At 47.9% G+C, this 17150-nt stretch overlaps 1 protein-coding gene across 2 annotated transcripts in view; it reads right to left on the bottom strand.

The window, feature by feature from the left end:
• The window catches only part of LOC119170309 (uncharacterized), a 303502-nt gene that overhangs the window by 11635 nt on the left and 274717 nt on the right, over positions 1-17150 (bottom strand). For both annotated transcript variants that reach the window (XM_037421441.2, XM_075877054.1), the window contains 2 exons: positions 4236-4677; positions 3923-4152 (listed from right to left, as the gene is read on the bottom strand). In XM_037421441.2, coding sequence (XP_037277338.2) covers positions 3923-4152; positions 4236-4526 — 521 coding nt within the window. In that variant the 5' untranslated portion in view covers positions 4527-4677. The remainder of the gene's footprint in view (positions 1-3922; positions 4153-4235; positions 4678-17150) is intronic.

The raw sequence follows: 17150 nt of genomic DNA, 5'->3' as shown, positions 1-17150 counted from the left end.
ACGGCAGCGCATGCAGCTTCGATCTTCCGTGCTTGCACAGAGGTTCATCTTGCTAAAGCCGGCACATCGCGTGCGGCATCGTAGCACCGCATACTGTGCAAGGCCCGCCGAATGAGCGGTGGATGAACGAGGTCGTCGAGCCGTTGGATGTGGAGGCGGCTGTTATGACGTGCCGTTGGGGCGAGAAAAGCGGAGCGAGGCGCAAGCACGAACCTGCGTGAACACGCACGCGATAGCGTACAAAGGAACGAAGGCGACGTAACGATGTTGACTTGGGTGGGTCGCAACATCAAATAAAAAGCTCTCACGGTAGCGTTGTAAAAGTCTAGGATGGAAGGTGAGGTATACGTTGTAGTATATACAGTACTTTTCTGCAAATTAATCTGCAGAAAACGAAAGTAATGTACAACAACCTCGGAAAAGAGCAGCGCTTCGAGATAGGCAATAGTCCACTTCAAGTTGTCAAAGACTATGTCTACTTAGGTCAGGTAATAACCGCGGAGCCGAACCACGAGATTGAAGTAACTAGAAGAATAAGAATGGGTGGGAGCACATTTGGCAAGCACTCTCAAATTATGACAGTTAGATTGCCACTATCCCTCAAGAGGAGGGTATATAACAGCTGTATCTTGCCGGTACTTAGCTACGGAGCAGAAACCTGGAGACTTACAAAGAGGGTTCAGCTTAAATTGAGGACGACGCAGCGAGCAATGGAAAGAAAAATGGTAGGTGTAACCTTAAGAGACAAGCAGAGAGCAGAGTGGATTAGGGAACAGATGGGGGTTAAGGATATCATAGTTGAAATCAAGAAGAGGAAATGGACATGGGCCGGGCATGTAGCGCGTAGACAGGATAACCGCTGGTCATTAAGGGTAACTAACTGGATTCCCAGAGAAGGCAAGCGGTTTAGGGGGAGACAGAAGATTAGGTGGGCAGATGAGATTAAGAAGTTTGCCGGTATAAATTGGCAGCAGCAAGCACAGGACCGGGTTAACTGGCGGAACATGGGAGAGGCCTTTGTCCTGCAGTGGACGTAGTCAGGCTGATGATGATGATGATGATGATGATGATGATGATGATGATGATGATATACAGCACCAGGGTGAGTGTTGTAGATGTTTATTCCCTTATGACGTGAGATGTTGAAAGATATACGTTGTTGCCTTATGACGTATATATAGATGTTGAAAGCTGTACGTTCGACTTGCGGAGTGTAAGTGCATTCAAAGCGTTAATTGCCAGCACGCAATAATTAGTAGTATTTTTTATTACCGAAACCCCCAATCAGACGTCTCCAGCATATATATAGAATCAAAACTTGAGCGTGCACATCATCATCGGAACATTCACGAGGATGGCTTGGTGGGATAGTTGGTATTCTACCGAGAGTAGCGGCTTGCGCAGATGGGGCCAAAGCCCAGAAGCAAGAAAAAAAAAACGCTGATGTGTCCTGTCTCAGCAGCCAAACGTTCCCATGTGACGTCTGAAAGCTCAAAACAGGCGCTGTTTCACGAGCGCACATTGGTCCAAGTGCACCGTTGCGCATGTCGTTAGACGACGCACCGCCACGCGAACAGTGATTAACTACTCTGGAAAGCTATTGTTCTCGCGAGATGGCTGCACGTTTACGTTTGCTGGAGTGACGCAACACACACAGACACACACTCAGACAGGAAACAAACAAACGAAAAAAAAGAAGAATACATGCACACAAGCCCATTAAGCGATGCCCTATCCACAAGTTTCTCATGAGCCAAGAACCCTTTCAGCTGTCGTATGCGAAGTTGCGAGACAAGCGAGAGTATGAGCCAACAGCCAGTAAAGCCGCCTTTTCGGAATACAACCAGTTGATTCTTTTCTTAATGGCCGTATAGCTCCCTTTTGAACGATAGCTAGCGCTCAGATGCATAAGTGTTACATTTCACGCTGCGAACAGTTGCGCTGAGACACGTGTTTAATTAAAACAGCTGACGCTGAACACGCTCTGCCGTGCACTTCACTGCACACAGCCAGAAATGCAAATGCTGTTCGCTGTCTGATCGAGCGAGACGTTGCGAGGCAAGGGCAGCGTCAGTTTTGGAGATATTGTGTCCCTGTTATATGATAAATGACTTATCTGTAATTGTGTCGACTCCTATACTTCGAATTATTTCTTCTCATTTGTAATCGCTACCGGGAAACGACACGCGGAAATTTAGATGTCGCCACATCTGACAGCGGCCTGCATACAATAACATCGGCATACATCGCGTACCTCTGATAATGGCATGCTATCTGTCGACATCCCGTTGATATGCCGCGTCTGGTTTTTTTACTCTCGTCAGATATTTTTTACTCGTGGCGTGCGAATTCCGCATGGTTAATGTACGTTGCGTAGTAAAACGTCAAAGGCCATCCGGTTAGCTAACTACGTGATTGATGTCGCCTTTCATACGCATTCAAAGTAGAAAAAAAAAGCAAAACGCTTAGGTTGGAGTTCGAGAACACCATAAGTCTTGTTGGCCCGATTCATCCCGTCCCTTTTGCTCGGTTATACTTCAACAAAACGATGTATACTATTACACGTCGTGCCATCCGGTTATCTTTTCAGCATTTTTCAAAAAAGCTCTGCTTGAAAATTTCGAACAAAAAGGTTCGGAGCACAGATTGTATTTCGAGATAAAATAAAAAAAATACGCGATGCAAAAAAGCGTCGCAAGCTCTTGCAGCAATGTTGGCACAACCTTCTTATCATGCAAGCCATTCTCTCCCCCCCCCCCTTTTTTTTTTGTTTCGTTCTCCGTCTCCCAAGCCACGATGTCGCAACACTGTCGAGTTTGGAACTTCGCGGTTTTGGCAGAAGGATTGAGAAGAGGCGCGATGGCGACACAGTGCGCAATCCTTGTTGGCAAACTCCCATACGTCGTGCTTCTCTTCTTACCCTTTCTTTCTTTTTCAACCTACGAGCTTTTTCGTCCCTCCTCGCAATACGCAGCAGCCACCCTGTATGGAATACCCCACCGCGATGTTGCAACGTTATTGCAAGGTAGCGTTGCGGCGACGAACATGTTTTCTTGACCCGGCCGTGTCGGCGACCCAGGGTAAGGATGGATTAGACGTCCGCTACAATTGCGAGTCTCACAAAGCCCCCACTGTGACAGTAGCTAGCGACGTGGATATATGGCTCTAACAGTGCGGGATTGAATGTTTCGTGAAAAGAAAAGAGCTTAACGCACCCTATAATGCCGGGTGAGTGACGCGCGCCAGCTCGACTGGCAATCTATTTCGCATGCATCGGGGCATGGAGCGAGCATATTGCTTCGCGAGACGCGAGCTGTCGGGACTTTTCTAGCTTTTGCGAGGCATAGAAAATGATGTCGCAATGGGGATAGACCTATCCGAGTCTTTATGGTGCGACGTATACGGGCTGAAGCCCCATCTCACCCCGAGAAAATAAATTCATATTGAGCTACTCGATATTTGACACTTCGCGTGTACATATTCTCGCAAAACTCCTAAGTCAAAGTTGATAGAGAGAGAGCGAGATAGAAATTACTCAGGGCAAACGAATAGCAAACTGACGAGAAAGAGGAGAAGTTCTTGCTTTGAACACTTAATGATGTACATCTCATTCAGTGCGCGTGGCTTGTGCACTCAATTTACAGTTCATTACTCTTCTATACCATTAGTTATCATTGCATCACCAATCTTAGAAGAGATCAGGTCATAGCAAACCACTCATATGCACTGCTAGGTTCCCTCTCTCATCCCTTACGTGCACTGTTGTGTCGTCATACCCATATATCATATATTTGTAACATAGAGCGCAGGAAATCGCGCATGCCTGTCGCTAGGTTTACCCGTTTTTTTTTTTTTTGGTTCTAACCTTCATCCCGACGGGCAGAACCCGCATGCATGCGTTCTCATTGTGAAGGCGACTGACCTCTTGGTGAGTCCCGAGTCGTAGAACTGCGGACCGAGCGTATGCGCCTTGCGGAGGGCCTCTCTGCGCCCCTTGCTCCGACCGATGGCGTCTCTAAGGGCGAACATCCAGTCGTCCAGGCCGCAGTTGGTCCAGAGCAGGAGCTGGCCCTCGGTGCCCACCCGAAGGGCGATAACTCCCGTCCGCTTTTTGTCGGCCCACTGCAGCCCCTCCACGTCTGCCAAGTTCACCTGAACCAGTGAGAGGCGTACGTATGTAGTCAGTTACACGTACCTCGTCTTCCGCAGCATTGCTCGGAGATAGGCTTACATACCTTGTAAAGGAATCCGCCCATCTCGGAGGTTCCGACCTTGGATTCCTTCTTAAAGCACGCCAAGTAGTCCTTGGTGAGCACAAAGTAGCGCTCCTTCCAGCGACTGAAAAACTTGTCCCACTGCTGCCACAGGAGGCCCTTCTTGACCGTGGTGGTCTCGAGCAGGGGCCCGTTGGCCGTGCCGCCGTTGGCCGAGGCCACGGCCGGCGAGGAGTTGTCCTTCTTGACGCCTCCGGGCAGGCCGTTGGCCATCGGGCCTGCGTTGCGGCCCACGCTGCCGATGCTGCTCATGGTGGCGCATCTTACGGGCGGCTGCTGCGGGTGGCGCGAGGAAGCCAGCGCACCGCCGGGACTGGCCGCCGCGCCTTCCTTGGCCGATCGCCGCCGCCGCAGCAGGAAGCCGCGGAAGCTGCCGCCACCAATGCCGATGCCGAGGCCTCGCCTGCGCAAAACAAACGCTGAGCGGCGGTCTTTGAAAGCGACGTGCGTCGAATGGACGCCACAGAACAAGGAACAACGTGAAGCACGGGGAACACATAAGACGACGTGTGTTCCTTCTTCGTCCAGTTCTTTACAAGCTCGCGCTGTTCCTAGCATCATGATTGATTAACTTACCCAGCAAGCTTCGCTATTGAAATAATAAGCTACGGTAATGCGAATCAAAGGCTCCTAACTGTAAAAGCAATAACTAATAAACAATATGTGACGTAAAAATGTTGTGGTAAACCTGATTCCTAATGTATTTTAACAATAGAATTTTTCGGACAAGACAAACAAGCACTTGTTTGTGTTTCTTTCCTGTCCTTTCTTGCGCTGTTAGATACAATCGCTATGTATGTTGCGTCCTGCTTTGCTGGACGCAACATACATAACGCCCCCTACGCATGCAGATGCGTGAACGCAGACGCGCAACAACGCCCCCTACGCAGATTGGCGAAACTACGCATCTGTGTAGTTTCACGTATCTGCTTCATATATGGCTTTTCCGACTACTATAGAATCAGTCGTGAGATACAAACACAGTCCGGTTCACTTCCATTATCCGCATCTTTAGCGCGTTTCGAACACATCTTCAAACACGAGAGTTATCGACTAGCCCAACTCGCCATCTTGTTGACCCGGAGGAAGGAGAAACAAACGAAGTATAGGGTGGTCCCGAGGCCAACTAGAAGTTACCACACCAGCCCGTCGAGACGTCGAAGATAAATGACACCAAGGCGTTGAGCTGGGCTAGTTGGTACATTGTCAAAATGAATAAAAAATCAGCGGCAAACACAGAACGCAGTGAGAAGAAAACGTCTGCTTCAGTCTACTTAATCGTTCATTTGTCTTGCATTCTATAGGAGCGATAATCTGGGTCACTATAACTATCTCTGTATAAACCTACAAACAACTTCTATTACAAGCTCGTTAGGTGCCCTCGACGATGGGTGGATGGATATCTTTCAGGCATAGCGCCCTGCGTGTGTATACCACGCGATGAACGAAAACTATAAAAAAAACACCCAATCTGAAAACGGCATAGAAAGACCACTTATAAGCTGTTAGATAGTTAAAAAAAGAGCATGTTATTTATGAGTCAAAGGTTTTGTTGCCTTCAGCCTTCTTTAGCCGTGCTTGCATCAACAGAGACAGAATTTCACGTATGAAAATTGTAGTAAGATGGCAGTGTAACAGATTTAATTTATAGAGCCACTCATATTGAAAAACATTCCATACGCCACAAGGGGACGCACGGACGGTCACACAGACAGACGCGCGGATGAACGGAAGCAAGAACGAACGGACTGATGGACGCTTCGCCCCACTCATATTCATTCACTCCGTGGATATGCTGTGATTTTTTTTTTTTTTTACTGCGTCTCGTGTCTTCAAGGACGCCACGAAGACAACATTTTCAGAACGGATAGAACCAGCCATGCTCTGAGACTACGTGTCGTGATATTGTTTGTCTGCCAGTGTGTTTGAAAAACTCCATCGTTCTAAGTTCTAATGATGACTAAAGTTTTTAGTTCTTATTTTTTTCATTATTTCTTGTGGCTCTCCGCATCGTCAAGCCAGTCAAGAAGGCCGGAAGATATGACTTTTATTCTGAGTTTAAAATTACAAACTGGCCAATTTTTCAGTGTCGTAATGAGTTTGGGGCGTCAGCGTTGAGCATTGTTTCTCTACCTTTTTTTGTTCATCTTGTTTCTATCATGTGCCACTTAGTAAGCAGTTGAATAGGAGGATTGCCGAACACATATATGGTAAATCAGTTGAGTAACTTAACCAAGAGCGTCTTAATGAGGACGTTAAGCTTTTCAGGATTGCCGAGTGCTGGCACAGGGTCGGCACGAGATGTGCGTACTTTTGTTGTAGGTAATGAAGGAAGATGAACAGGTTGACGAAGAGACTCCCGCGCTGTTTGCCTGTGTGCATAAGGTTTCTCACAAAATTGGTATTTTTGCGAGAAACTGTATGCCTGTTTGGCATGATAGTTTCAGAGTATAAGTCAATTATATTTCTTTTTACAACGCCCCCTGTCTTCAAGTACACCCGAAGACAACAGTACTGCTAAATCTATTCTCGTAACCGCTGCCAATGCACTGAACTAATCAAAGGTTTCCAAGACTTCGGCCAATAAATGTAACAATGGAGTTATTGCTTACGATTCAAATGAATTTATTTTTGCTTCGAGTTTCATTTTAATTCTGCTCTGAACAGGTTTTATTTCTTCCTTATTTTTTCAATACAAAACAGACTTGATGCGCACTACTTCATTATTAGAAAAACGTATCGTTTTCTCACCAGTTCTCACTCGTTCAACCGAAGACAGTTTCATGCGCAAAAAAGGGTAATAATAAAAATGCTTGAGCTTCTGAGGCGTATCATGCAGCAGGTTGTAATATGTACGAAGCCAGACTTCGTTGAGAGTGTTAATTCAGAATTAATCATCCACGGCACATTAGATACGGTTCTATATCCTTTTTTTTTCAGCGAATCAGTCGAGTGCACCGGGGTGTTATCATTTGCGAGAAGCCTGGCAGGTGTGACCTTCTTCATTGCGCGAAAAGAAAAGACGAAAAAAAAAAAAAACAAAACATTCTAGAAAACCAACATAAACAAAGGAATGACTAGGGCTTCCAGACGGTGGCTCTGGGCTCGAGTCATTCTTACGGCAAACAACAAACGCATCGAAGTAAAACTAAAGGGGAAAGGGACCGAAACGAAAAGCGAGGCAGAGAAAGACGAGACGTGACAGGGACTGGCGTTAATTTCTGGGAGTGAACTGCGAGGAGATTGCGGGCGTCCGTTTAATTATACCGCGTGCCTCGCGAATGGCGAACTTGAGGTCATCGTCAGAGAAAGGGTGCCGACCGCGTTCCGTGCCCGTGACAACTGACGCCGTCGAGTTCACATGTTTCGCGTGTCCCGTTCTTTGCTTCCCCCTTCCTCTCCCTCTCCCGCTGTCTTTCATTACTTAGACCCTAGATATTTTTATTTCATAACACGCGCATATTATGTTAGTTGTCTCGCATTCTTCCATACGGTGGCGCGCCTTTTGTCTCAAACCGGGCACTCGGTGCAGATGCTCGCACACTACTGAGTTCCGATTCGTCTTTCGTTCTTATTCTTTTATTATTAGTAGTATCTTAGTATGATACTCTATTTTTTTACTTATCTGACAGCCGTGCCGGCGTCGTTTAACGCACGCGCGCTAGCAAACAGGACGTAATCTTATTTCGGGATCAAATATTGACACGGGAAATATCTGGCAATGGCGGCGACCTGAGACGAAGGAAGCGTCGAGAGGGCTGGCCATGAGACGAGTAGAAAAAAGAGAAAGATGGAATGGCGCACCGAGGACAAAACAAAGCAAAGCAAACCAAAGCACAGAACGTTAAGCGAGGGACTGCGTACTATAGCCGCACAATGGTTGGAAGACACCCAGAGTGCACTCTCTTTGGAGTGCCGTGCAACCCGAGTGCACGGTATAGGTATACACAACAGAATTTGGGGCGTACGTAGTGTATACATGAAACTGGGAGGTCGGCACAGATACGTGTAACACGGTCTGCGCGCCGCAGTTTGTGTTGCCGATGACGTCTCGCGCTGCTTTGTTGTGGAACGCGTGGACCAGTCCGTTTTCTCTGCACGCTATATAGACACTATGTGCCGCCTTTCCTCCCCCCCCCCCCCCCCCACACACACATGCGCACACTTTTTTTCCCAGCGTGCTTGTGATATTTGTTCTGTCCACTAGCAACATACTTCCCGCGTCCATCACACTTTCTCATCTTTTCCTTGTTTTTTTTCTTTTTTCGCGTGTGTGGGTTGATAACGCCACCCACACGTACGTCTCACCACCCGTAGCTCCCCCTGTCGATACGTGTGTGCGTTTTACGACACGCAGTCACGAAAGAAAAGACTAAGACTGGGACGGGACACGACTGGAGTCGTACGTCGCAGTGGGGTTCGCAGCTCTTGGACAGCGTTAGCGTATAGTGGGAGAGCCGCGGCTGTGTCCAAACGGAATGGGGTGCAGAGGGGGGTGCGAACCTCGGGTTTCTTCTAAAGGGTTGAGCTCACGCAGGAAGGGTCGTCGACCCGAAGGAAGGGCGTCGTCACAGCTAAACTTCTATCGAACGGCCCTGTACATAACACGGAGTGCACGCTCGGTGGGCCACATGTCTCGCAGGCGACCAACATCGACGGTTTGGTCAACGTGATTCACGATGTGTTCCCATTTTCTTTTGTCCTATTACAACGTCATGTGCTGAAAGTTGTCATTTATACTTTATCATGTATTACGTCTTATTCTGTCGGGCTTCGACAACAGTTTTTAACATGACCTACCACGCGGGAAATCAAATAACACGCGGAGGAGCCGTTGTAGAAGTATGTAGGTGCAAGTGATGTATCATGTAAATAAAGTCAATAATCGGCGAAGTTTCGCGGAGAATATTGGTGCAACACGCATTGATGACGGCAACAGATAACACCGCATGCATGACTCTTCGTAGTTTTATATATTACTCACTTGCCAAAGTTTTTTGTACATTTCGGAAAGCTCGACCAAGCACTTTATCTCGACTAGCAAAGACCACATTCTAATTTTGTGAAAGTGCGCGATTTAGGCACGTTAGAATTGCATTGTTAAAATTAGACGTGAGTGTTAACGTAAGCGAGTGTGCTTGTTTACTTGGCTAAACGTGTGACTGTAAGAAAACAGCATGATTTCTACGGCTGCTGCAGCGGTGTGCGTTAGAAGTATTTTTCAGCGCCCACACAATCTTTTCGGTAGCACGTGCACTTAGTCATCATAATTGCTGACATTCAACAAGGAAAGGCGATTTCAAAGAGATACAGGGCAGATACCATTTATACAGTCTCAATACAATAACTCCTCTTAAACGTATGTAAGGACATACCAGCTGTAACGTGTTAATAATGTCATTATGTTTTGCGCTTATGACGATGAAAGTGTGGTTACTACGACTTTTACTTAAGCGCAAGTACTTATTCGTTATTTTTAATTAGCTGAGCACCAAATAAAAAGTTTCGAAACCCTGAACTAATTAGATAAGAAATAATGAACGGGAAATTAAGTACAGTCCAACTGAATCACGCCACTTCACCCGTTGCAAGAGTTCATGAGCGCAGACAACGAATCCGCGAAAGCAAAACGAAGGGAGACGAATGGCGGGCATGGTTTAAAGCGAACGCATCCACGACCAGAACAGGCTATGCACTGCAACAGGTTACTGCGGCGATTGCTACCCGCACGGCGCCACTGCAGCTACTTAACCGCGTACAACTTCACGGGGCGACGGTGTAGCCGGCGGGCTTTGCAACGCATTTGACGGTCGTATTGTCGAGCGAATTCGTCGAGCGAGCAAATTTCTCGAATATAACGACCGGCCCCGCACGCGCGACGTCCATCGTAGGTGCGCGTGGCGGCGAGCTGGGTTAACACTCGCACGCGAGCTGGCTGCATCGAAAGCCTCAATGCGCCTTACAGCGGGACTTCAAGTCTGTTGGTGCTACCTATAAAACCGAATCGATTGGGGACACCCACTCCGACGAATGAACGATGCACCGATTTGAAAAAAAAAAAGGCACCACGTATTCGAACTGGAGAGACGAAGTAAAACGCAGCCACCTACTCAATTGCTTACCGCCCTCCCCGATTCACCGAGCCCGCCCCCTCCCCTCCCCCCCTCTCAGCCCTCCTAGTCCATTTCTACGTCTTCAATCGGCGGCCACGCTCCCCGGTTTCCTTGCTATGCACTCGTTTTTCTGAATTACGAAAGGAATGGCGTTTCCAGTCAAGGGGGAACGGCGTGCGCACGCCAGAGGCACTATAGCGTCGATGTACCACCATAGCATACGTATAGGCAACGGATTCGGTGCTGGAGGGGGCCACCGGCATAGCGACGGCAGGCACGCCAGGCTCGCGCTCCTCCTCCCTCCCCTCTCTCTCATACCAATGGCGAAAAAAAGGCATAGACGCAAGAGTTGGCAGAGGAAGCTACGGAACGACAGAGCCGAGAGAACGGCGCGAGTCATTTTCCCTGGAAGTCGGGAAGCAGCAACGCCCACCCATCCGCGCGCGTGAGCGCCGGAGAACAAAGGAAACGAACACGGAGCAGACACGCTTGCACGACGACACGCTGCCAGCCAGCTTGTATGGCCTTTGAGCGCACCATTAGCGCAGGAGAAGGGGGTGTCCGGCGCTGTTCGCCGCAATCGCCAAGGGATGGCTGGTGCGGGCGTAGACCACCTACCCTCCTGTCGGTGCTTCCATCTAGCTGCCATAGAGATCCGCCTGCTGTTCCTTCAGAACGGACGGGCCTGTCTTGCTAACTGCACCCCCCCTTTCCACCACTCCCTCCACCACCCCCACAACAAACACACAGAAACCGTACTCAGCTTAGCCAAACCCCCTTGCCTCCTTCAGCACCGTGTCTTTGCTGCAACGTACGTACGTGCGCGTCTGCTTTGCGTGTGCGTACTTGCATAAACGTCAGCGAACAGGTCCATAGGCGGTTGCGCCTTGCCGTAAAATACTTTCGTTCAGCACGGCCGAGCCACGATACGCGTCCCTACGTAGCAGCGTGGCCGCAAGAAGCGCGCATCGTTGCAACCTTCATTCAGGTTTAACCAGCGCTGCGCGCAATCTTGCCCCGTGGGTGACGCTTATGGGGGCGCATAAACAAACAAACACTCGTGTACGTACGAGCATCGAGACGATGAAGGACAATGTAGGGGTGGCGACCAAAGGAAGGAGCGAACGGAACGAAATAAAACAGCTCTCGGATTCCTTTGACGGCAAAAGGATGGAGTTGCGCTATGGGAGACCGTGTACAATGGGGATTACGGGAGAACTCCAGCTTCGTTAGTGCAGCACGGAGGGTCCCGCCCCTTCGCGTGCACTAGGCTCAGTGTCTCCCGCAGCAAGAGCTCTCGTTCGCAGCAGTGCACGGCGAAGAGACGCCATGTCACGCAAATGATTGAAGCGGCGCGTCCCTAAGCCAAGCACGACACTCCAGCGTCGTCGTTAGCGGATGGATAACATGCGGCAGGAATGCTACGGGCGCGTATCTCTTCCGGTCGCTTAATCCTAAGAAGCGGATCAAAAGCTCAGGAGAACGTCTACGGATGTTGAGCGCTATTGCGAGAGAACGGATGAAGCTGCGTGCTCGTAAACGATTGAACGTAGTCTACGTGTGACGCACAATGGCAGGAGAAAAAGTACAGAGACCGATGTTGCATAGACCTTCATCTATTCGCTCTTTCAGACGACTCTCGGAAATCAGCATTAGTAAACTTGTACCGACGTATCAATCTCGTTTTACGAAGAAACTTAAACAGCCTACAACTTGCTTGTCTCAAACATATCTTGATGACGAGAGTAGTGCCGCTAGGCCTACGCAGTATCGGCCAACTGCGTTATGCAACAGGCTCAACGTAGCCCACCACACCGAGTTACCTTACATGCATTCTGCCGCTTTAACTTGCAATTGCCGTTTTAACTTTACAAAGTAAGGAGTCAATACCTTCAATGCGTTTCTCGCCGACAATAACTGCTGTCTATACCATGGTGACGCTACCTGTCATCGACATGTTGAAAAGCGTATACATGGTATCACAGAATCGTCGCCGATGCAAGCATGCCAGAAGAGAACAACTTACAAAGAGAGAGAGAGAGAGAGAGAGAGAGAGAGATATGTTTATTGACACAGAAAATCTGAGAGGTCGGCCTGAATCCATGTACTAGCCTGCTATCGATGTGCACTGACAGCCCGTGTATTCTGCGCGACCCAAAGGTAATCATCGCAGCATCCACGTTCGTTTCTATTTTCAATTTTTTTTTCATTACGTTCCTCGCGTTCGTATTTGCTTGAACTTATTGATTTGAGAGCGCGGAGAAACACCCAAATTTGTTTTCGGTGCACGCGACTGATCTGCAGAACAAACACGATTCTCACTGGGTACACGTACGTACGAGATACATTTTATTCGGAAGCGATATTGAGCGAGCTCCGACATTCTTCAAAACGGGGAAAGCATCGCAAACAAGACTGGCCCACAAAACTCTCAACAAGGTAGTATAAAATATAAGGAAAAAATTATTATCAGCCAAAGAAAGCAAGGACAAGTAGTTCAAGAAAGACTGACAAATCGAGAACGTTATTTTTGGGACCTATAGAGGACGTGATCCGCAAGTTCGCCAAAAGGGAATTGCGACTCCGGCCAAGAAAAATGCATTCGTCGGTGACCCAGTCCTGTGCTGCCACTGGGCAGGCACGTCACCGCGACTGGTCAGCGTTGCATTTAGATTGCTCGCAGGACGAGCATTTATTTTATATTTTCGCACGATATCGCACGGCTCCGTACAAAGAGGGTGGTGGAACGATCTAAAGTAGGGCAGCTCACAGTTTTTAAAAACAAGAAAAGAAAGTAGAGACCAAGAAGAAGAAAGAAGCGTTGCCCAATCGGGTTAATAGAGCGAGTGACTAAGGTCTCAACATGTCACACGGCGTAGTTGTTTAAAAAAAAAAAAAGAAAGATATACCTTAAATCCGTTCATGCTGAGGTTGTAAGAAACAGGGCTTAAGAGAGCGTTTGTTTCAATTGTCGACGGTTCTTTTGCTTTGCCATCTGATAAGATTGCGCACAGCTTTCTCTGCTATAAACAGTGAGAGCCGGAAGGAACAGGCTTGGAAGTGTAGTTGGCTTCCACAGATGCTACACAAAGCAAGTGGTATATGCACGTGGTCACAGGTACGAGCACATGCGTACGTACATACATACGAGGAGTACGCATTCACATAGGCGTGCAAACGGGAGGCAAGGGGGAGGGGTAAGAGGTCACCCCCCTCTCAAGTCGCTTAAAAGAGGGGAGCGCACAAAATATGTCCCGTACAATGACTCATATGGAGGGAGGAGGGCACTGCGATGAACACTCGTCTCCCCCCTTCCCCTCTTGATGGGGAACCTCGCAAACGCCTATGGGCATTCGTGAATGTTACCGTAAGTGGATGCTTTACGTTATGGTCCGCTGGAGTTGGGTAGCCGGGTCAACGGTTATCAACGCAAAACCGCTACCTGATGTTCGCTCGTCACCGTGAGAACAACGAGGAAGAGGACTGGAATTCGCGGCTCTGTTGGTTTGGGAATCGCTTTATGCTATTTGACAGACACGTATACGTTGTTGTACAAGTCGTTATCATGACCGGCTAGAACCTGCTCGTACAAACAGTCGTATGCTGTCATCGCTTGGCATAACGCAGGCAGAACCACGTAAAAAAAGAAAGAAAAAGAGAGAAAACGGATGCAAGCGGTAAATGGAAAGAAATACATAACGAGTGAGCAAGGAATGTGTACAAATAAAGAAAACAGAAAAAGAAAGAAAGAGAGGAGAAAAGAAAGAGAAAGCCCAAGAAAAACAAAGATCACTGTCCAGCTCTGCGCTTGCTTAATTCGTGGGTGGCACCCTTGGATCGAAGCAGCCTCAACTTTTATTTTTGTGAATGCAGGTTCAGGTTATGTGCACGCCTGTAGCCTCATCGACTCCCCTTGACCGTTTGTTATAGGTTGCAGTTTTGGCGACTGGTCGAACTCCGTTCGTTTTAAGATGCACCGTGAGAAGCGCCTATACTATGTCCGCTCTCGCCAATCACCTTCTCGCAACTCGTGTCACTGTGTCACTGCCTAAGTTCAATCGTGGAATCAAACTACGGATGTCGAGTCTTTAAAAAGGTTACGCTATTATGCCTCAAGTTTTGCCATTCGCTACCGGACCCAGCAAGCTCATTACACGACCAAATGTAAGGTACGCAATTTTAAATTGCAGATGTCATTATAAGGCGAGGCAATCATGACTTTACGCAGAGACGTAAAACAAAAAAGATAAGAAAGTTACTCTAATCCAGTATTCATATTCTCTTCGCTCATCTTTCCCTGTACACAACCGCGATCGTTTCTTTCAAAGTGCGCTGGCACGAAACGTGGACCCAGGAGCAACGAGAACACGAACGATAAAGAGAGAGAGAGAGAGAAAAAAAAAGAAGAATCCACGATTACACGGACGTAACGCCCATCGCAATTTCCGAAGAGAGCGAGTCAAAAGTGAAGAGCACGACTTTCCGTTATAGCCTCCTTCCTTGATGGCCCCGAAACGCATTTTTTTTTTTTGTATTCAACCATGAACGAAGAGCGCGTTCCGGCGCTGCCCCACCCTCCTCAAGGAAGGGCTTAACGAAGAGACTAGCCTTCCTTGTATCTTATGTTGTGTTCGGCCACCAAGCTTTCCTTGGCGCATGTTGTGCACCGATGCATTTCGATGGTCACTACAGTGTTTCTTTTATGAAGCCTTCTTTTCTTTTTTTATCGTCGAATGACTGCACATTCGATGCCACGCGCAGCGCATCTCATCTCGTTTCCGTGAGGCGGCCGCGGCAGCAAATTCGCTACGTGCACGATATCTCTCCATCTCCGCGGCGCCGCTGCAGCCGTGTTCGGACGCAGTTCGACGCGAATTCAGCGTATGCAACGCCACGAAGAAGAGAACGACGTTCTTGCGCGTCTACGTCTTTCCGCGTGTATACGTGAACCTTCGTAGCTCGTCAATTTCGCGCTTGAAGAAAGAAGCAAACGAAAAAACGACAGCTGAAAGTTGAAAAGTTTTAGAATCGCGGCATTCGACGAGCGCTGCTTCCGCTTCTCGCACTTAAATTACGCAAACTGTACGGCCACATCCGAATGAACGTGCCTGCAGCAACTCAGCTGCCTGTGTAGCTGTTGCATGTTTCACTTTTGCCGTTGCTACACAATTCGCTCTTTTTTATGATTATTTTTTCGTCGAATCCAGCAGGGTCGTCACGTAGCAGCGGCACGCCTCTGATGTGCGCGTGTCTGTACAGAAGGGGCAGATGCGCTGAGAAATGCGCGCTCATTTTTTTTCTTGTTTTTGCACTTGGAATCACCACGCAGGGCGGGCCAGTGTCCACAATTTCCGGCCGCGAGTTTTTCACTGACGACCTCCTTACGACTTACTGACGAACTCAGATTTCGAAAGGAACGCGGTTTTACCCTCTATCCCTTCACTCGAATATTCTCTGCTATTTATTACTTAAGGCTTGCAACGCGCCTACTCATAATACACCACAAGGACAGCTAGTGCTCACACTTTTTGTTGCGAATATGCGTATAGCAGCAACTCTTGTCTTGAGTACGGATGAGGGCGCGTATTTCGTGCACGTTTCATATACCTTCCATTTCCAATCTTTCTTATTATTTTTCGTGCCGCCACAGCTGTTGCTGGGCATATAGTCATTGTGCGTGAATTCACGGTGATGTTACGTACTCTTTTATGATAAAAGTGCCGAGATCGGAGACAGAAGGCGGTCACTAATTTGTTGGGCTTAGCGTTCCGAAACCTGGAGCGCTAACAGTTACATATGAAAACGGTTCATTGAATTAGGCAATTTTGATCACCTGAGCGTTATTCTGCGCCTGATTATTGATACACAAGGACCTTGCATACTGCCTTTATGAAAATGCAGCCACCGCATCCACGAATCTATATTGATACCCTTGTTTGGAAAGGTGATCTCTGTGTGCATAGAGACTACACGACCTAAATTGTGTGTCTGTGTCAAATGAAATATCATCCCGAAAGCCAGATTCGCCTTTCATAATGTTCGATAACCTGGTTTTTATAGTGCTCTGGTTTCCTGGTAATCAATGTACTTGAAGCTGCGACCACAATGAGGATCTCAATAAAAAAGTTCACGACACGAGGAAAACAACTATAGCTCCACTTTTCAAAATGACATTCTATAGTATGTGCAAAGAAAGCATTTGGAGTGCCCGATGAAAAACAAGAGAGCTATAGAGACAACGTTTCGGAGTTATATCTCCTCATTCGTTCAGAGCAAAAAAAAAAAAGAAAGAAAACATCGCGCCTTATAATGCGACCATCATGCAATGTGTACCGGCGCGCCTTTCCCATCCGGCGCGCATTTCAATTACTCCGAAATGGGCAAAGCGCTTTCGACTGTAAGCACGCACGCGCGAGTGCATTTCTTGTGTGCCCAAAGCCCTATAATCATGCCTTTAAGAACAGAAAAAAAAAAGGTTATCAAGTTGAACGCCCGCATGCTGTGGTACTCATCATCAGCCTCTGATTGCGTGTTGAGAAAGTCGCTTCGAGAAAGCGCACTTGAGCGTATATTCTCCAGTCTAGCCAGCACTTGAAAGGACAAAAAAGTTAAAGCAAATTTTAAATAATTCATGAGAATGCTGAAGTCAGAAGCGCCATATGCCGTACTGCGCACACAAAACGAAGAATTCATTCGCTCGAGTGGTCGTACTCGAGTTTTATGACTATATTCATTTTCGTAATCACCTCTGTCTCTCGAGACG

The sequence above is a fragment of the Rhipicephalus microplus genome, chromosome 2 (assembly GCF_043290135.1).
Source record: "Rhipicephalus microplus isolate Deutch F79 chromosome 2, USDA_Rmic, whole genome shotgun sequence".
NCBI lineage: Eukaryota > Metazoa > Arthropoda > Arachnida > Ixodida > Ixodidae > Rhipicephalus > Rhipicephalus microplus.
The sequence above is the reverse complement of the archived record's forward strand: the minus strand, read 5'-3'. Positions and strand labels throughout refer to the sequence as shown.